The following is a 21,093-nucleotide window of genomic DNA, read 5'->3' on the forward strand; positions in this document are numbered from 1 at the left end:
TGGTTTCAAGCGTAAGAGAGAGGAGGCTGACCAGGAAGAGGTGAGTAATCACAATCCTGTAGGCATCAGTGGTGGATATTTCAAGAAAAAACAATACTGTTATGTATTCACTGTGTTCACTTCAGCTTTAAATGTTTGTTGTCTGATCTCACTGTGCTGCACACACACTTTACCGGCAGTCATTAGTGGCTTATACAGTCTCTATTTCTGACACCTTCTATGCACATTACTGCCACCTTCTGGGCCTGGCAGCATGTAGCAGCACAGTATATTTGAACTCATGTTGGTCACATAAAGGTACATTTTGTTGCAGTTTGATGACTGTTTCAATATTCACAAACTAATTACCATCCCCAGTGTGCATACAGAACTGACTTCTGTTGAAGCTATCTGTAGTATTTTTGAAAAAGTAAAAGAAATTGCTAATGTAAGAATAATAGTCAGTATCTTAGGTGCTTAACATCAAGTGATATCTCACAGCTACCCCCTAGTCGGCGAGCGAGGAGATCCAGCCCTCAGCCCTCCACCTCTGGTTTCAAGCGTAAGAGAGAGGAGGCTGACCAGGAAGAGGTGAGTAATCACGTTCCTGTAGGCATCAGTGGTGAATATGTCAAGAAAAAAAAATACCGTTATGTATTCACTTCAGCTTTGAAATGTTTGTTGTCTGATCTCTAATGACTCGAGCATTTTTAACCTGTTTCTCCCTTTCCGTTACTGCAGCAGGAACGCCAAAGATCCCGGAGCGGGTACTACGGAGTCCAGACTGATACCGATGGGTCCCGCCCCACCGTGTGCTTCCCTTATTGTTTTCTACCAAAAATTGTTAATGTTAATGTTGCATGTACTGGGTATGGTGTCGGGGTGGTGGAACAGCTCTTCATATACATCACATGTAATATTTCTCACTCACTCAAGGGCAGTCTCCATTAGAGAGTCTTTAAGTGGCAAATCCATCGGCCACACATTTCTTTACACATTTCTTTTCCTTCCTACCTACATAGTTACTGCTAAGTTTAAGATATAGAGTAGTAATGATAAGTTATTAGAAATGTACTAATAGTACGTTCAGAATATCTCACCATCTCTTTTTTTAACTTTAAAAAATATCTTGTAGTGTTTAAGATACAGTAGTGATAAGTTTAGATTTTGATGTTCTGTCAATTCTGTCATAATCCTTCATTTACAATAAATTTTTGAATTTGAATATGCTTTCACTTCTTTATCAATCTGTAAACTGCCACTAATGAAAGAAAACTCATGCACAAACCATTACGGTTTATTGATGAGTATTGTTTTATTACTAGTTCATTTTTCTCTCACTCTCACAATGGTGTGCGGTCATTCATTGACGAGTGTACAAAGTAGAGAATGCTGCCGCCTGGTACACATTGCACCCGACCCCTATGGCGCCTCCTGTAGGTGGTATGCCTGCAGGAGGATGGGCCCATGTCCCTTTTTCTTTCACGGTCTGCGAGGGCAGACCGTGTGGAGAGTGTTTTGAGGACCCAGGTGCGGACACAGACGCAGGAGGCAAAACTTTTGCTAAACTCAAAGCGAGCCTTTAATCAGGGCTGATACAGAAGGCAAAATAACAAACCATAACCTCTGGGAATGACAAAACTAAGAACCTAAACAGGGAGAAACTAAAGGCTATGAACGAAGACCATGAACGAAGACCAGGACTGAACTATGACGAAGTACTGTGGACAGACTATGAACACGACATGAAAAACTGTGAACAAGATCTCGGTACTGGCACATGAAGGTGCAGGGAAACATGACTGGAGAAGGTGACTATGAACATGTCCAATACCGAATCTTGCAGGCTAGAATCATGATGTGCAGCTAGAATAACAGGGTGCATGAACAGACGACGCGACGACGAACACAGGAAGACACACACACACACACACACACACACACACACACACACACACACACACACACACACACACACACACACACACACACACACACACACACCAGGGGAAGTGGAGACACATGAGGACACAGCTGACTAGAATGAAACATAATGGCATCACAGGTCAGTGTAAAACTAAATGCAATGAACAAAGAACACCAGACACTTACAAAATAAAACAGGAAGCATGGAGACGTAGACATGACACAAGGAAATCTGATAAACCATGAACTAAACTGCGAACTAGGCCTGACCAAATAACTAGATAACTGAAAAGAATACAGATGAAATAACAAAATAACATGAAACTCAGAAACACTGGGTGGCATGACCATGACATTTTCAGGCTGTGCCCGGCCAGGTCTCCAGGACTAAGGCCCGGGCACCAGACGCTCGCCCTCGGCCACCCTCCCTGGGCCTGGCTCCAGGGCAGAGCCCCAGTAACGCTATCCCGGGCAGGATGAACTGTTCCCTTGATATTGTACTCATAGGGGTCTTCTGAACCTTTGTCTGGTTCCTCACCCAGGACAAATTGGCCATGGGAGACCCTGCCGGGGTACAAAAGCACCCCGGACAACATAGCCCCTGGGATCCCTGGGACACAGAAACCCCTCCACTACTATAAGGTAACTATTCGCAGAGGGGATGGTGTAGAGTGTATCCTTAAAAAAATCCAGCAAAGGCCTATCTGTTTTAGCTAAAATCCTTATCATAAATGTCCTTTGTTTCAAAGTTCGAGGAGCCAATTTTAAGGAAGGGAAACAGTGAGTAAAGGCTGAGGTATGCCAAACACAAGAATTGGACTGAAAATCAGTGAAATCAATTCCTGCGGTAGGATATATATATTAACATGTGATTCAGAACCATAACATTTGAAAAACAACATAATGCAACATTAATAGTGAAACACATATAACAAAGTGGAAAAGGGTATAAAATCAAACAGGAAAAGTCAATAAATTTAGCCAAGTAGCTTTGGTATAGCAGCTAGTACAGAAGTTCCACCATTTGCGGGGATAGCAGAATGATACAACTTTGTACAGTCAGACAAGTAGCACTGAAAATGTCCAACTGCTGAAGTCATGAGATTAACTTTATTACCATTACCTTTTCTGTGGACAATACTCTCATTGATGTGTGCAGTATCCTTTGGGTATGGAAAGCCTGAATATTGCAGTAATGGGAGATTGTTTTGTTTCAGATCGAGCTTCTCTTTGATGTGCTGATCCACACTTCACACTAGATGGAGCCATCTAGTGTGAAGCACTCAAAGCACTGAATGTTGTTCCAAATTTGATACTGAAATTAGAGATCAGCAGGTATAAAATCACCGCCCACTGACCATTCAGTTCTTTGGAAAATAGTGTCACCATTCCTGGAAGATCCCTTTGACCTCCTGCAAACAATTTTGTTTTCAGATCATTACACAGCTCAACAGATAAAACTGTCTCTTAAAGATTGATTTAATGAAATACTTGATAATAATCCTTCTAATTGCCCTGTGCCTTAAACACAGAGCAGTGATATTAAGTCTGCTAACTTAAACAGCATTTTTGCCAGCTTGCTTTCCTGGCTATCCATATATTTCCAGTCTCTCTGACCAAAGTCCTTAAACACACTCAGAAATTCACACACCTCTTTTATTACTAAACTACTGTAGAGCCCTTTTCCTTTCACACACACGCTCATGTCACTACTTTGTCTGCAGCAGCTTTAGTGTTTTCCGCCTGTATTGTGAGTTTAATCTCTTCATATTTTTCCGGTAGTATAGTTTTATCTTCCTTTGAAAAATCAACCGCTCTGCTGCCACTACACTCTTTCATGTTTGTGATTGGTCAGATGCTGCCAATGCCACTCCTTACATGGAAACGTGCAGAGGAAACCCTGGATTTACTCAACAAGTTGTTAACTAGCTTTGTGATCACTTTTTTTGGTTGCAGATGTTAGGGTAAGTGAATCCAGATAACAGAGAGACACCCTGAGTATATTGAATGACATGCAGTGTTGGACCCTTTAATAACTCTGCTGGAAAACTGAACTCATATTTTCCAGCAAAGATTTCACATGTAGAAACTGTTTCTTCTCCATCGGTAGTGCATACAGCTCCCCTTTCAACTCACCATTCTTGGTTATCAGGCTATTTAAGCACTGGCAAGCCTTAAGTTAAAAAAAACATCTTAGCGTTTGTTTTTAAAAGGACTCCAACACCAAGGGGACCTAATACCAAGCACAACAGACATCTATTACTTTAGAAGTTGGCAAAATTACAGTGAAACTGACAGTAAAGTGGATTCTCTGTGCAACACTAACCCTCAAACGCTTGTCTTCAGTATGCTGCATAGTTTTTGGTAATTTCCTGTTATCAAATTTATCAGATTTGTCAGGTGTGGTTGCCCTGATAGTCCTCAATTCTGCTAACTTCTCTCCCATTCAAGGATCTGAAAACCAAATCAACAATGAGGGACAATTTTATTAAGAAAGGTGGACTTAAATGTGCATTTAAAAGAAAAATATAATGGACAAAGTAATGACCGCTGATAGTACTAGTTCAGTCTCTTAGTAGATGAATTTAAAAATCCTTAGTGGCTTCCTTCTTGCGTGATTCACTACAAGAAAACTTGATCTCTGATTTTAAACCTTGAGATCAAGGTCAGCAAATTGTACTTAGATCTTTAGTAGATGTACCTATGGTATTAATTTGAAAATCCTACATCTTCTCATTCTTGAGTCATCACAAAGTTGGATGTCCATGACGAACGTGTGGCCATCCACCACCTGCCTGGTGGGGTGACAACAATACGCTATCAACCGTTTATGACTGAGGGGACAAAAGCAGCAAAGGATTCACAAAAGATGCCAACTTTTAAATTTGAGAAAAAAATTATTTAAAAAAAACTAAATCTTTCCATGAAAAAACAAAAGTCTCTGTAACTGACAGGTTTTTAACTCCATCCATCCATCCATCCATCCATTCATCATCCATCCACCCATCCATCCATCAATCATCCATCCATCCATCAATCATCCATCCATCCATCTTCTTCTCCGTATCCAGAGCCAGGTCTCGAGGTTTTTAACTCAATATGTGAAATCAGTTTCTATCATATTTAGAATTTTAATGTAAGGGGTCAAAATATCATCCAGCCTCTGTAAAATGTCTCTAGAGCAGGTAAACAGGTACAGCCCCAGTCAAATATATGCACACACCCGAGGGCAGGGAAGTTTCTCATTATCCGAGACAGGTCACATTAAAAACCAACACGAAACTCTTTGACTGTTTACACAATGAACATGAAGTCAGTGCAGGAAGCTTACTGCAGGGGAACTCAGTTGATGTTCTTTTGTTGAGTGTTTCATCATAAAATATGGGAAATAATGAAAAATAAAGAAATACTCCTTTTTAAAATATATTTGTTATCCTTTTAACAGCTTTATTTGACAGAAACAGTGAAGATCGACAGGAAAGGCATGCGGCAAAGGGCCACAGGTTGGACTAGTACCCACTTTCAGCCATGCAGCATATGGTCGCCTGCTCATCCAAGTGAGCTAAACCGGCACCCAAGAAGTACTCCATTTTGACTGCGTGTGTCCAAACCTTTGACTGATACTGTGAAAAAACAAAACAAAAAAACAACTTACTAGTCTCTGCTGGTGATATCTGAATTTCTCAATGCATGGCTGCTTGGCTGCCTTGGCTTTGTGATGCTGCCACTGCAGGTTTTTCAGGTCTGCTTCAGCCACATTAAAAGTATACTTCAGCAATGAGTCTTTTCATAATTACAGTGTAATGAATTGTGATCGCTGATATGTGAAAGATGTCTGTGTAATCAGGATTTACTGGTTATTATTTTATGTTGCATCTTACAAGCAGCTTTCAACTAAAATTATTTAAGGAAAAACAAATGTATTTTTATTCTCAGTTAACTTACAAGCATAGACACTTGAAGAACAAAAGCTGGAGCTGCATACCTGTGTGATGTGTTCTCCAAAAAATAATGATTTACAGAAAAAGAAAAACTAATTTAAATTAAATAAGAAAAGGAAGCAAACTTAATGTAAAGTGCACAAAAACAATCCAAAACTCACAAAAAAGGTGACGATCAACCAAAAATACAGTAACTAATTCGCCCTCTATCCTCCTGCTGACACCCGGTGTCATGGTCCGTGTGAGCAGCTGGGTGTGGCCTGTGTGGATCTCAGGGCAGGCCTACCATCCTCTCACCCGGGCCACGCACATGGAGTTCTTGTATGACTTTAAAAGTCTTTAAACAATTCAATTCATAATTCAATAATTCAATTCAAATAAATATTTGCCCCACAACATTCAGAACTTGTTCCAAATAAGACCAAATACTCATGACCTGAGAGGAGTCCTTGTGTTCAGTAAGCCAGTACTAAGGATTCATGTTGAATATCATGCATTACAGCCACAGGCATTAGTGTGTGGAACACCTGTACATATGAAGTTAAGAAAGGTACATCTATACAAAAATGTACACAATTGTTTAAAAACAATAAATTGTATGAATATAGGAAATGTTCCTCTTAATGATTGAGATGTCCTATTGTGTTATAATAAAGCTTTGTCCTGATTTTTATTGATTAAGCAAAGCGTAACCCAAACTTAAAGTATTCATTAAGGTGTTTGTGACATAGACATAATTGTTTTGGTTTATGACCTTAAATTGTTTCATGTGTGTATTGTATATGAGTGTAGACTTGTATACAGTTAAAAATGTATGGATCATATAATGTCGAATTTGGAATATTGATTTGTAAACAATGGAATTTGAAATAAGGGGGTAGGAACAGAAAATGTGAAACTTCATTGTACTTCTTTTTGAGCATAAACATTGTGTAGACATAGAAATATTCATGAAAATATAATGTTTTCAAGTTTTTCTTTCCTCTTGTAATTCTTGAAATATCTGTGTATCATTTTCAGATATTCCTTGTTCTTGTTTGACTTCAGTCTCAGTTTTAGAGTTTTGATTTGTGTCACGGCTACCGGGGCAAGCCATGTGGTGTTTGTTGAGAAAGGACCCAATATGCAGGAAACAGCAAGATGCAGGTGAGCGTTTATTTACAAAATGGAAAACAGGAAATGAAGCACGAGAAAACTACTTAAAACCTAAACTGGGAAAACTAATAAGGAGACCTGAAATAATAACAAAGCAGGACGAAGACCGGAGAGACACAGGACGAATGAAAAGAATACCATGAAATGCAGATGGAGTGACAACCAGCATAGGCAACACACTATATATATATTATGGGAAATACATCATTTTTTACTAAGCTTTAGTAGTGGCATTTTGCTTGCAACTGCATTTTGTGCCTGCACAATATGACACACATATCTGTACAGACACAAGGTAACGAGGGAACTAGACACAGGAGGGAGACACAGCTGAACCTAATGAACATTACTAGGAGGAAACAACCAGAAAGCCAGAAAGCATGAACCTAGATCCAGAAAAACTAGACATTACACAGAGACATGACAGAACTGGAACAGAGGGAGTACAGAACCAAAACCAAAGATAATTTATAATAATCAAAACAAAACCACGGAGTCCAGAGACTCAGGTAATTTAGCCATTTAAATCAGGTGTGTTGGATCAAGGACACATCTAAAACCTGCAGGACACCGGCCCTCGAGGCCTGGAGTTTGACACCTGTGCCTTAAAGTATATCCAGCTTTATCTGTTGTAATTTGGACCCTTATATACAAAATCAACACAACAGTAAAGAAAAGGACAACATGGTGGAATAATAATAAATAATAATAATAATAATAATAATATATATAGATAGATAGATAGATAGATAGATAGATAGATAGATAGATAGATAGATAGATAGATAGATAGATAGATAGATAGATAGATTATCCAAAAGTAGATAAAATAGCTCTCCAGTTGTTATCAGGAAATTGCATTCCATTAAGGAGCGAGGTGTCCTTAATTGTCCTCTCAACATAATAATGTCAACAGCAGCATCCCAGCTCTGGGTCTTGCAACACATCCAAGATGACTAATCCTGGAGCATGTCCCACAGTCCATACTTCCAGTGGATCACGTTGTGTCGATGGCAGTTGTAAGACTAGTGTGGTAAGAAGGGTGTGTAGAGTAAACTCAAGAGATGACGACATGCTTGAATCACAGAAAAACTTTGACCTCGTGCCAGGAACGGGATTACAGCAGCGCTGTGATGGGCACTCCTTCGAGCAAAGCCTCATTTTCCATTTGATGCAATCTGCTTTCTTTGAGCAGTTTGTGAGCAAAGGAGTACAATTGTAGTTTTTTAAGAATGAAGCCTTTATTAGTACTATAACCTTTTCCTCTTCTCTTTTTCACAATGACAATGATCACCTGGGAGGAGTTGTCGTCATGTCGTAGTCAAGATATTAGTCCCTCAAAGGAACAGGGTGGACGCACACACATACACACACAATACCACATAGGCTGGCGACGTGCTTCTGGAGACGAGTTTGCAAACTGAGTCAGCAGCTGTATTTCTGAATGACTCAACCGGTCCACCACAGAGCCCTTTCATTTCTCAGAGCCCTGCCTTCAACCCTGCCTAACACACAGGCATTCACTGAATATGTTAAACACTAGTGCTGACCTCACTACAGCATCACTTCCTCCCAAATGACCAGGGTAAGTACTCAAATACCCAGGCACAATATGGACTTAATTTCCAAGGAGGTAATTCATCTCAGTGATCAATATTAACAGACAGTTTGATGCTTTAAGGTCATTTCTTAAGGCTACATCTTTTGTTTTTCATTGCTGCTGGAAACTTTTTTTTAAGCATTAATGCTGTATACTGATGACATGTTGTGGCAAGTGAGGTGGTGAATTATCTGTAGAGCTAATAATCCTTTGATCCCCCGAGTCATTTACTGTATGAATCAGTCAAGTTGCCAGGAAGAAACTTGTACATTTGCTTTGACTTTTCCAAAATGCTGCTTGGAAGGCTGTTGTGGGCCGACGTTGTGTTTCGTTCCCCTCAGTTTTAAACGATAGCCATCTTGTGAACAAGGAAGTGGAGGAGGAAAGTTTAAAAAAAGGGGGGACTAATAAAATGTAAAACATGGTGCAGCCTGACTCTGTGACTCAACAGGAAATGATGGAGTGCGCGTAAGTAAGGTGAGAGAAGAAAGGAGAAGGTCTGGAGTGGGAGGAGAGACACAGTGAGGAGGAGGGGGAAAAAAAAGGAAAACTGCCTCAGGACTCCAAGTTATTTTTCGGGAAAGAAACAGACTATAAGAGAGCATACCATGCCTTTCTGGGGAAAACTGTGGGTTGTGTACGTATATCATTTCTCAGCCTTGCTAGTCAATAGAGCCATGACGTGGACAAACACACACACGCACACTCATTAAATAATCAGAACAACAATTTGACCAAATTTGACTAGTTTCCACCGTCCTCCTAAAGATGACCCGGGATGACGCAGTTGTGCAAAAAGACTTTGACCTCAGAACAAGTTGCGAAAACTGTGCAAACATTCAAATATTGACAGCGCCTTCGTGTCTCCTCTCTTTACCCAAAATGTCCTTGTTAGCTAATTTCCATTGATGCCTGCAAATGCTTTTTTCCACTCCGGCAAAAGTGTGATTTATCAAGAAAAGCTGCCACGCATGAGTTAAATAACGTGCAAAGATCAGTCCAAGGCACTATCTGTATTCTTTTTTATCTGGATTCTACACAGAGCCTCCTCCGGCCTTCTGTTCCCTTTTCTCATTTCAACTGAAGCTCTTAATGAACTGGAGATGGACTTCACAGGGCTGCGGAAGTCCTCCTGCTGGGTTTGCAGAGCCTCTGCCCACACTGAGGCCTGATGTAATGGGTAGAAAAGCTGGCCAGGCGTCCAGTTCAGTATCCTAGGCAAAGAATTGCTCTTTTTTCATGCTCAAATCTCTGCCATTCATTGAAACTGTCCCCATGAAATCTGATGTTGCAGCATTTAAATCACTTTAACCCTTGATCCCTTGGTGTACTTCCTCCATCGGTTTGCCTGCTTACTGTGCTTTGTTTTCCTCTGCTGGTACTCTGGGAAAAGCTATGCTGCTTCATTGTTTGTTTGTTCTGTGTTTTAAAGAAATCTGTGTTCATTTATGTGTGTTTGTGTGTCATTTCTCTCTCCATTAAGCTCCATTGTAGCTGGATTTTATTCATAGAAAATATTAGTTGCTCTTATTATTTAAAAAAGCACTTTAGCATCAGATTAGATTACACAGAAGTCTTTGTGCACATCCAGATTTGTCCTTTATTAAAAGGTAGCAGAGGCATAATTCTTCCATCTGTCCTCCTCTTCTTCCTGATGACTGTTGTTCCTTTGATAACTGAGCTAAGATGTGGTCAAAGGCTGTGGTGGTGAGCCCACACAGACATTTGAGGAGCCCAGCTCCCAACTTGTCAGATCTACCCGTAAAGCCATTAAATGAAACAAGGACTAGGTGTGGGGTGTGTGTTTCAAATCACACACAGCCTAGCAGCAGCACAACATTCAGGACTTAATCACTGTCCATCTACTTTGAAGTAAAGCATCAAACATAAATATTACAAATCAGGCTGGAGGAAGTAGTAGGTGGCAAGAGAGGGGTGCAATGAACTAGATATGAGAATTTCATAAAAATATCTTTCTGGTTTTTCTCAATTACAGCAACTCGAATCGAGTTGGATGACGACGCTCTTTCAGTTCTGGTAACCCATCGTTTACTCATCTCTGAACAATCTTGATTTTTAACCTCTTACACATGTGGCAGCAGCAAGTGGACATTGTTTTATGCATTCACGTATTTAAAGCATACAGCTCATAAATATGGCCGCCATATGCGCCTGTAGTTATCACAACCTCTAACACAGATTCGCTGGAACAAGGAATGCGAAACCTAAACACAAGACACGTCCACCGCGACTTTGAAAACAGCAGCCCTGTAGCGGCGCTCTAATTGCTATTACATGTTTGTACACAGCTGGTTCCTCTATAAGAGAATTCCCTGTGTCACCGTGTCAGCACATCAACCTACACAAGTGTATTTACCATAGAAAACATATGTTAACACCTACCTACTTCATTTCCTTTTCCAACTTGAGACACTGTTAAGCGCTGTGCTGCACACACTCATCATTTTAGTTTTCTATTCTCGGATAGATGAAACTGATAGATCAGTTTGATATAGCCATAAGTCTTGATGAGTTTTATTATGATCTTGTACTTTCTACTCATTCTTGCATTAATCCTGTTCTTTTCCACAGAACAACTGATTTTTATACATACACACACACATATGTGTGTCATAGTCCTCCTGGTATTCCTGCTAATTTTTTGCCAGTCTGCATTTGAGTCAGGCCAGCTCTCGAACTCTGACATATATGTATGTTTGCAACATTAAAAATAAGCAGTCTTCTTTATCTTTTTTGATAAGGGTGTGGGGGGTTGGGAGGTGGAGTGCTGCAGATGTGGAAGGTGGGCTTCTGACTGCACTGACATCTGTGAGGGACGGAGGTCTCTCAGAGCAGGAAATGACTTGACCTCCCCTGTGGGAGACTGGCCCACCCCGACAAAAACCCCCACAGCCCTGAGCATCCTGGGTCACCACAAGCGCCCACAGAGGACTGCAAAGCAAGAGCAGAGCTGCTGGTAAAAGTGGCAAAAACTTTGAATTTTGCATGGCCATGCAATTTATGTAATTTAATAAAAAATGATTAGACTAAGATTTTGATTTTGAAGGGACAGCAGGTGGTATATTTAATTTCTATATAGTTCGGTATTGTTAGTCTTACAGTCTTAACTGTAACACAAAACTTGAACTTGGTTTATAGCAGAATGACAGTGGTGTGACTGTACTTCTCTGTGTCACTTTGAAATTCCACATTGCACAATGTAAAGTTGATACATAACAGCTTATTTGTTGAAACTATGAGTATTCCTTTAAGCAAACAAGTTAACGTTAGTGGGAGAGGGACGGTTGATGATTGCAGCAATGTAAGCACATTACATGTGGCGTATTTATTTTATGGGTTTGTGATTTACAGTCAGTATATAGGTATAAGGCACTCCTTAATCCGCATATGACTGTATGTGGGCTTTATTGGAGTAGTACAAGCAGAGGAACTACTGAACAATGTGCACCAAGGGAAGAAAGAAAGGTTACAGGGTCACTTGGCTTACAATTTTACGACTTGGTTATACAGTGTACAATATTTGATGGGTCATTTTGCCTAAGGATTTATTTGTGTTGTTACTGCAGTAAAAAGATCAGATGGCAGTCTGGGGGAAGACTGTAAGCCCAGTGTGGTCTGGACCCTGTGGTAAAAACAAGAATAGCCTGCACTCACTTCCTTGTTATTTTCTGGTAAATGGCCTCTCATATTGTCCTTCTGCCTCTCTCAGCGTGGGTGAGGACAAACACAGGACAAACACACACACACAGTCAACTCTTTTGTGACATGCAGGCTTCAAAACAAGTCCTCATCCTTCATCTCTGGTCTGCCAATCTAGTGCTTGTAACTCTTTATCAGTCTTATGTTGTACACACGCCAATATCCACCCACACACTTTCTGACTCCCACACAAGTCAGGCCACAATTGCTTGAAATGCAATTTCCTGTACACGCATTACAGGGAACAAATAAAATAAAGGACATTTTTGCTTTTTTGACCTGCTGAGGCATACTCAGTGTAGGGTAAACGATGTAATAAAATGGGAGGGGAAATGCTCAATAGATTTAAGCATAGATCCTTAAGCTCTACAGAGTCTTAGTTCCACTGACAGTAAGGAAATAGATTTTATGAATGGTGTCCTGAAACCTGAAAGTTGCGCAGACAGGTTAACAACATCTTGTTAAATTCACACTGCAGTTGACGGAAGAGTTCAGGAAAGTAAGTAAAAGCGTACAGAGGAGTATAGAGATGAAACGTAAGCGAAACGTGAATTACTGCTGATATCATAATGCGCAAGTACAATTTCAATGTTATTCCTGGTCAAAGGGAGATGATTTGTATAGTTTAATTGAGAACAAATAATCATATTTTATATTATCATGTGTATGTAAAAATGTAATATGAAAAGTAATTACAGATTATCAGTTACATTTAATAGAGTCAAAACTATGTTGGACAGAATTGGGTTCTAACTACAAACTCAAAAAAATAAATTTAATTAAATTAAAAAAAAAAAAAGAAGATCAAATAGTAATTTTTTTTGTGAAGTATTCAGTGCATTTCCTAGTAGAGTGATGTAAAAAAAATTACAGGCATTTTTTCCCCTTTAAGGCAGCCATGGGTGGAGTTACAGTAACGTGTTCTGGGTGTTGAGTTCTTTTATAAGGAGATGTGGAAACCCGCGTCACTCTGACAAAATGAGTTTCACCTCCCAGTGTTGTTGACAGAGGAGGGTCGATGCACATGGGTCAGGGTTGACTGACAGACTGGATTTTAGCTTCACGAGTGTCATTTCTCGCTTGGGACTGAGGGCGATCGAGCGAAACCAGCTGTACGTGACGGATAAGCAGCATTTTCATGGTGAGGCTTATCACGTTCTCATAAAAGTTGCTTGATGAATATTATTTGTTGCCTTTGCCTTTACCACGGGACGGTCAGATGCTGTGTTGTATGTGATGTGAATGTTACTCTGTTACTAAGTGTATACGAGTGTTTTCTACACTGGGACGTCACGAAAAAAAAGAAAAAGAGCCGGTCAGAAATCACTCTAGTCTGTTCTCTGAGTAGAGCCTGTATAATTCAGATGTGTGTGGACAGCATTTTGTAAGCTGGACATTTGTGTGAGTAGACCAGCTAGAGGAAGTTATTTATCTAGTGGAACGCACTGTACTTCTGACCCACTGAGGGATTTCACTCGCGTCCGCCGAGGGAAGTCACGTCGAGGCGGGATAGGTCTTGGACTGCTCGGCACTTCCATTTTCACCCACTAGTAGGCGATAAAGAGTAAACCAGTAATCCTATGTCTGTCTGAAGTTTTTTGTATAATTTAAAGCACAAAAATAAAATAAAATGAGGGAGTCAAAATTGGTTTACAACTATCATTCAAAAAGTGTAAAAAAAAGTGACTTCAGTAATATAATGTAAAATAATTTACAGTAAAAAGCGCATGACCCAGAGTTAAACATAAGGTGGGCTGTGTTATCAAGAATATAGTGCGATAAAGGCCAATAACATAAAGTGACAATAAGGGTTATGAAAATTAATTATAATAATAAAATGAACTATGAATATATAGTTTAATAGTTACATATGATGTGAAAATGTACTGCATGCCGATGTGGCCCATGACCAGGTGGAGTTGTGCTTTTTTCAAACTATAAAAATGTGAAAATCTTGATTTTCTGCACACTATCTAGACTTTAGTTTATTAGAGGAAAAACATTTCGGACACGCAAGTAGACTATAAAGTCTACCTACCCTCTTGTTACATATTAGATATGTAACAATATTAGATAGGTTGTTACATATATAAAATTATGTAACAATATTAGATATGTAACAACAAAAGCATTTTTAACACGTTTATTTAATTATTTTTTTTATATTTTTTGTAAATAAAAAGCAAGTACTAAAACTGCATTTTTTCTGTTAAATATCATCACAAACATCTTTTCATATGCCTCTTTTATTCCCCAGGTGAATGAAGTTAAACTGTGGAAATGTCAGGATCTAATGAACTGCATTAAACTGTCACATTTACAGCATGGGCTTCGCCTGGTGACCCATTAAAAATCAGTACATGCGGATAAACCTAAAGGTGTGGTTTGTTAGTGCAATGTAAATTTTTTTTGAAAGCCACAGTCACACATTGAACCTAGATTAGTTTGGTGAATAAACTTGTATTTGGGCTGCAGATCTTGTTGTTAAAACTGTTTCTCTCATTGAATCAAATGCTTTATTGTTTAGTTTTGTGGCGCGCAGTGTTGTAGTTAGTCCCACAGCTTAGCAGACTTAATTAGTGTGTATGTATGTGTGTGTAAGGTGCAAACTTCACGCCATCAGGATAATCAACTCGTGTGCAAAGAAGGCCCGGTCACTGAATGGTCTATTGCCTGAAAAAAAGTTGAGGTGGGGACTGCCAAGGACAACACACCAAGGACCCTGCGTGTACTAAACAAACTGTTTTCTTCAGCCTCTGGCTTGTCCTTCCAACTGTGCCAACACACGCAGTCCCCCCCGCAGGGGACTTTTTGTGGCACAGACTCATACCTTGGCCGTGGCAGCTTGTCTCCATGGCGTATCTCTAGTCCTAACCTCATGGGAGAGTTTACTTGTATTTTCAGGCTTGCTTCGCTGTGCACCAAAGTGGCACAAAGGCCCATTCATGCCCGAGAGTGGCTCCATTCATGGACACTGAGTAATTGCCGGTAGAATTCATAATTAGTCTGTGTCTTCCATCTCCAAGGCTCACGGGTGGAAATGACGCCACAGTTGGTTGTTTTAAGGATAGCATTAATATTCAAATCCACGCTTGAGTCACTGTTTTGTTTGTAGTTGGGTTTCCTTTGCATTCTCTGCATTGTTTGCTTCCCACTTCGGCGGTGGAGTTATCATGGACAGGAAACAAAGCAGGTCTTTGAAGCAAAAGATTGCAGTGATAGTAGAATGGAGACCTTGGATTGCCCTCCAGGCAGTGTGGTGCTTTCATTTTAATGTGAAATGGGTCTTTTTATTTCATTGCATAAGCACAGTATGTGTCCGCCTTATTGTATTTTAATTCTAAATGTTGCTTTCAATGCAAGAAGAAGCACAAATATGTAAAGTACAATATATGGGGAGAACAAAGATTTAGAGGTATGTCATTGAGTCAACGCTGCTGGGTGCTTTGCTGCGTCAGTGCTGGGAAGACACAGGGGCACCACTCAGTTTTAAACTCCTTCAGTTGTCTGATGGTCTGCTCAATCTGAGCTGCACATCTGACCGTAAGCCAAAACCGCAACAGCAAGGTTGACATCATCATCTATCATATAAAAAAAAAAAACAGGATGACCTTCACCTTCGCCCTGATACAAGTGTCCACCGCCCTGGAATGATATCAGTTGCTGTGCATCATATCAGGAGAAACAGTCATCATCTTTATAGATATGTGCTAGTTGAGAATCTTAATCATCAACATGGATGTCACGTACAGTCTTTGTACTTATTTCATTCCTTTGCCTGTCTGCACAAAATTCTCTCTCACCTTAACCCCTTAAAAGATTTTAACAGTAAGGCATTTCCTAGTCATTCGCAGTGTGCTGCTTTTTAAGCGCACTTTGTTCTCAGCCAGTAGGCTAACAAGGTTAGGGCTTGTGACCCCGTCAGACTCAAACTGAATTTTCCTTCAAGTGCGTCTATAATCGCGGTGCTTTGGGGCCGTCTCAGCGGTGGAGTTTGTCATTCAGCATCACAGGAATTCTGGACAATAAGCCCCTTTTCTGAGGGCAGATACTGGAGCGTTGCACAGAGATGAAGGAGGGTGCAGGAGTACTGTCGCCCTCCCACATCTGACCCAGAGGTTGTGTAATACCCTGCTCATCAGACAAATAGCTTTAAACTGGATACATATGGTGGCTGAGAGAGCAGGCTGAAGCAATTTTCTTGGCTTTTGTTGTTACTCTTGTTTCCTCAAGGCTCACCTAAAACATGCGGGGTATCGCAAGTCGTTTGTTTACTGCGTCTAGTGAAAAGTGGCATATGTTCAAAATGTAAACGTTTCTTTTGCACTGCTTTCATAACCTTTTTGAGAATAGGAAAAAGCTATTGGATATAGTTGTGTAATGATACTTTTACTACACTGAAATGTGAATGATATGAATGTTCTTCACAATCCTGCAAATCTACATACTAAACATAAAGAATGTCATGAAATGTTACATCCTCTGAACTTTGTTATATGTTACTCATTCAAAGTAAAATACTTAGCTTATACAATTTTCATGAAGTAGTCCATCTGTCTGTAATATATGCTGTATGCTTGTGTATGTGCAGTTATCTTGTATTGTTTGCTGCCTTTTTCCTTGCCTGGTAAGATAAGAACGTGCAGCTGAGTGTGATGGACGGTGATGAGATCCAGCTGTACCCTGCTTATGGGCATTTCACACCAGCAAAGGTGTGACCTGAATGATGTGATGTAATGCAAAAGCCAGATGTGAATGTAAAAGATAGCCAGATGAATCCCCTTGCACTCTAATGTCAGTGTTTCTTCAACAGCTTACCACTGGCTAGAATGAGGCTGTGATGGGTTTGACGGAGCTGACTTGTGTTGGAGCTTCAGATCGATATCAAATAGAGCTTCTTATAAGAACACGATCTCTTCTACATCATGGCCAGGAGTCAGAATAATTTGTGGAGACAGCATGACCTGAACAGGTACAATTAACACTACACAAGTCCTAGTACTAATTTTTAAAAAATGTAAATAATCTGTTATTATTATTATCTGTGAATCTGTGGCAGCTTTGCAAAATGTTGAGCATGTAAATCTGAGCAGGAAAAAAGGAGAAATATAAGAAAAGGGATAAATGTTAGCATGAGCAACTACATGTAGTCATGCAGGATTATAATATATGTATATAGCAAGATAATATGAAACTAAATAACAGTGTCTGGCAAACATAGACACAGAGTCTGGCTCAGGAAAGAAATCCAGTAACTTGCTACTGTTTCATAATGCAAATAGAAAAAGGACAACTGAACATATGTCCTGTTAATGCATTTGTTAGGCTCGTCTTATAATGACTGATTTGGAATGATTTACCATCGTGCACAGCTCTGTATGGATTTCTCAACCTGTCCTGCTTTGCAGAGTGCAGAGCTTTGGCCTGAGTGCTGACACAGAGCAAACCCTGAAGGAGCTTCAACAGCAACAGCAAATGGCCAACGAGTTTAACTGTGAGTCTTTTTCAGATATTAGTGTTACATGTAGGAAGGAAACTGATTTAGCTTGGATGCATGAACTTTATCATAGCTCCACTGCTTTGAATTCGTATGTATCAGGAACAGTATCAGTATGTATCTGCTATTACTGTAAATTGTAGAAATTCTGGCAATTATTTTTCATTGTTTTGAAATTTAACTTTTTGAACTTTTTTTATTAGAGAAAAAAAACCCTTTAAACCTCATTTGTCTAGTAGAACAGTATTTAGACAGAATGCAAGTGAGTTTGCCATCACAGTACTAAGCTGTGTACCAGAGGAAAGAGATCAGGGTGTAGGAGGAGGGGAAGCTATCGCTCCCCAGTCACCAGCTGTTCCTGCAGTCTGGGGCACGTCGGATGTTTCCACAGAGAAGGTTATGGGAAGCTCAGTTAAGATTGTGGCCTGCCCTGCAGATAATGACGATTCCCGTGTTAATCAGGGTGTTGTGGCTGATGTTTGACGAAGAAGGCGATAGGTTAAGCTGGTGTTTTCAGGATGTTTTTACTCCCGTTTCCTGTACAGTATCTTCAGTAAAGTACGTTTTTATAAGGCGGTTGGGCAGCAATTTGTTTTCCATGTTTCTTCCTCTGAGAGTTGTTTCTGCACTGGAGGAGACAACAGCGATAGCAAAGCCTTACATAACAATTTGCTTTCTCAGTATAAAAGCAAACGTAGCATTTTGTGCCAGCTGTTTTAACACATTTCCTTTTTTGCCCTTTTTTCTCTCCGCAGCCAACCCCTCTCTCTCCCAGCCTCCATTTTTTCCTGATTCCTACCGCCTAGCATCAGACAACATGCTGCTGCCCATTGAGGGAGACCAGGTGGTTCCTTCTTCCCAGAGACAGGCAGTGTTCGGGGTTGATCAGAGGGAGGCCAAACCCTTGCCACCTCTGCCAGACCACGAGGAGCTTATGTCAGATGAAGCAGCTGATAGTGAGGTTGAGTTCTTTACCAGTGACCGACGGCCCCTTTTGCCCAAAAGCTGCCCTAAGCCTATCTGCAGGAACAGCAGCAAAGACTTTGGCCAAGTAAATTATGCCTACCAAGAGAGTTCATTGAGGGCTGGAGATGCTGGCGTTGGATCCATGGCTTTCTCTTGGCCAAGCAGAGAGGACCGGCCAACATTTGGAGGAGGCAGGTTTGCGGCCAACATTTGGTGCCTTGGTCACCAGAGAGATGAAAACCAGCCTGTGTTGTCGGAAGCTGAGGATACCTTTGGAGCCAAACGGCCAGACCAGAACCTATTACCTAGAATCCAATTTTCTGGCTGGGATCATTCCACCCAGCCACACGCCAGCACCTCATCATGGTCCACTGACAGGCCACAAATCCCTCCTCGTATCCCCATCCCACCAAAATCAAAGACTGGGACCGATGAAGACAAACCTCCCAAAATCCCTCCTAGGGTGCCTTTAGTCCCACCCTGTCCACCACGCACCCCAAGCCCTAAAAGTCTTCCAATTTATATCAATGGAGTGATGCCTGCCACTCAGAGTTTTGCTGCTAACCCCAAATATGTCAGTAAGGCGTTACTGAGACAGATGACAGGTGAGCCACCTGCAACCCAGTTTTCTCCCTGCATCGTTCCGATTTTGAAGGATGGCAGAAAGGCCAGCGGGACGCACTACATCCTGCTGCCGCCGGGCCGACCGCCAAACACAGAGAGAAGAGAAAGACTCCTGAGTGAACCTGCTAAGACAGGGAACAGCAGCTTCTGGCAGAAAAGGTAGAAATCATCTCACCATGTCTGAAACTAGACGAGTACAAAACGGTGACTGACGTTATTAATCACTCTGTGATACACGACTGTACAGTGTGCGATAATATCTGCTCACATGTGTAACGTATTGGTATTTTCATTGACTGACATGTGTTTGGTGTAATATCCACGAGGTTTTTTTGACTGAACATTTTACCAATCAGTATTTTAGAGACGTCTCTTCTACTTCGACCACAACGACAATACACAATAATATAGTATTTTCACAAATAGAGAACAGATATTTATTTTCTATCACCATTTGTCGGTTTTCGATAACTAAGATACTGCCGTTTTCTTACTAAAAAAAAAGTATGATCACTTATAAATTTTTAAAGTCTGACAGTCGTATGCTCATACCACTAAAAACAGCCTTAGCTATGCAACATATACCTTACAAGAGAGCGCGTCTTTATAAATGTACAAGCTGGGCTTGTGCCAAACTGTTCCACGTCTGTTATTTTTATCACAATGCTGCTTGAAAAATATAATGTATTGATAGATTTGATGTTTTTCCAAATAATTAAAGCACTATTTGAATATTTTAGCATCTTTTCAGGTAAACTTAATAAAGTGCTTCATTAAAAAATACCAGATTATAAAGAGTTAGTCAAGTGCAAGTCTAAAAATTCTTGACAAATTTTATAGTAAATTTGCAAATGAACATGTTAGATCACCCCCACACACACACACACACACACACACACTCGATGCAGCTAATATTGGGTGTTTGCGCTTTTAGAAATTTACATCAAACTACATTAACTACAGAAAATTCAGCATCTGCATTTAAAGTGTCAATTTGTTCATTTTAATCAGTGTGTATTTAAAGCTAAATTCTAATTCATTTTCATTAGAAACTTTGTTGAAAACCTGCAGTCACACTTATGTTCACAGGTCTTTAAACATATGAAGAACAAGTCAGAAGTTTTTACTTGTTGCATTTGTAAATAGAGCTGAAAAATTGTCATTAGCTGATCCTCATGAAAATTTTTAATGATGTAAATCTGATGTTTATACTTTTTTTTTTACTGTGTGGGCATGGAAGTCATGTTACGTTTACACTGCTGAGGTGCAGGCCCACATTTACCTTTGTTACACCAACCTCTATGAAGTTCTCATGAAGGTTCTCTATCGGATTTGGCCCATTCAAAGGCTGTTTGTAAGTTCATAATTTTGTGTCAATTGTAAAAATTGTCTTTAATCTATTTATAGAAATAAATAACTTATTCATTCTAGGATTGCCTCATTCTCCACACTCAAGCTATGATATAGAGAGCTTTCTTTAAGTTTGACCTCCTTTTTTCAAGATAAGATAAACTTTATTGTCTCATCCATCTATAATCTGGGTTCAGGTCACAGGGGTAGCCCAGACTTACCTCACCCTGGTCACCTCTTGCAGTTCATATGGAGTTCATCCCAAGCCAGGTGGGGAATATATCTCTCCCATGAGTCCTGGATCTGTTATGGAGGAACTGAGAAACCTATGAACA

The 21,093-nt window shown here is 40.2% G+C and overlaps 1 protein-coding gene across 1 annotated transcript; it reads left to right on the forward strand.

Moving 5' to 3' along the window:
- Window positions 1-13,297: 13,297 nt before the first annotated feature.
- On the forward strand, window positions 13,298-20,778 carry LOC134618730 (ERBB receptor feedback inhibitor 1). The gene is made up of 4 exons (XM_063464275.1): window positions 13,298-13,462; window positions 17,135-17,293; window positions 17,730-17,815; window positions 18,574-20,778. The coding sequence occupies exons 2-4, from the start codon at window positions 17,247-17,249 to the stop codon at window positions 19,569-19,571; spliced, it is 1,131 nt and encodes a 376-aa protein (XP_063320345.1). The 5' UTR covers window positions 13,298-13,462; window positions 17,135-17,246; the 3' UTR covers window positions 19,572-20,778.
- Window positions 20,779-21,093: the final 315 nt, after the last annotated feature.

This window comes from Pelmatolapia mariae, linkage group LG20, assembly GCF_036321145.2.
Source record: "Pelmatolapia mariae isolate MD_Pm_ZW linkage group LG20, Pm_UMD_F_2, whole genome shotgun sequence".
Lineage (NCBI taxonomy): Eukaryota > Metazoa > Chordata > Actinopteri > Cichliformes > Cichlidae > Pelmatolapia > Pelmatolapia mariae.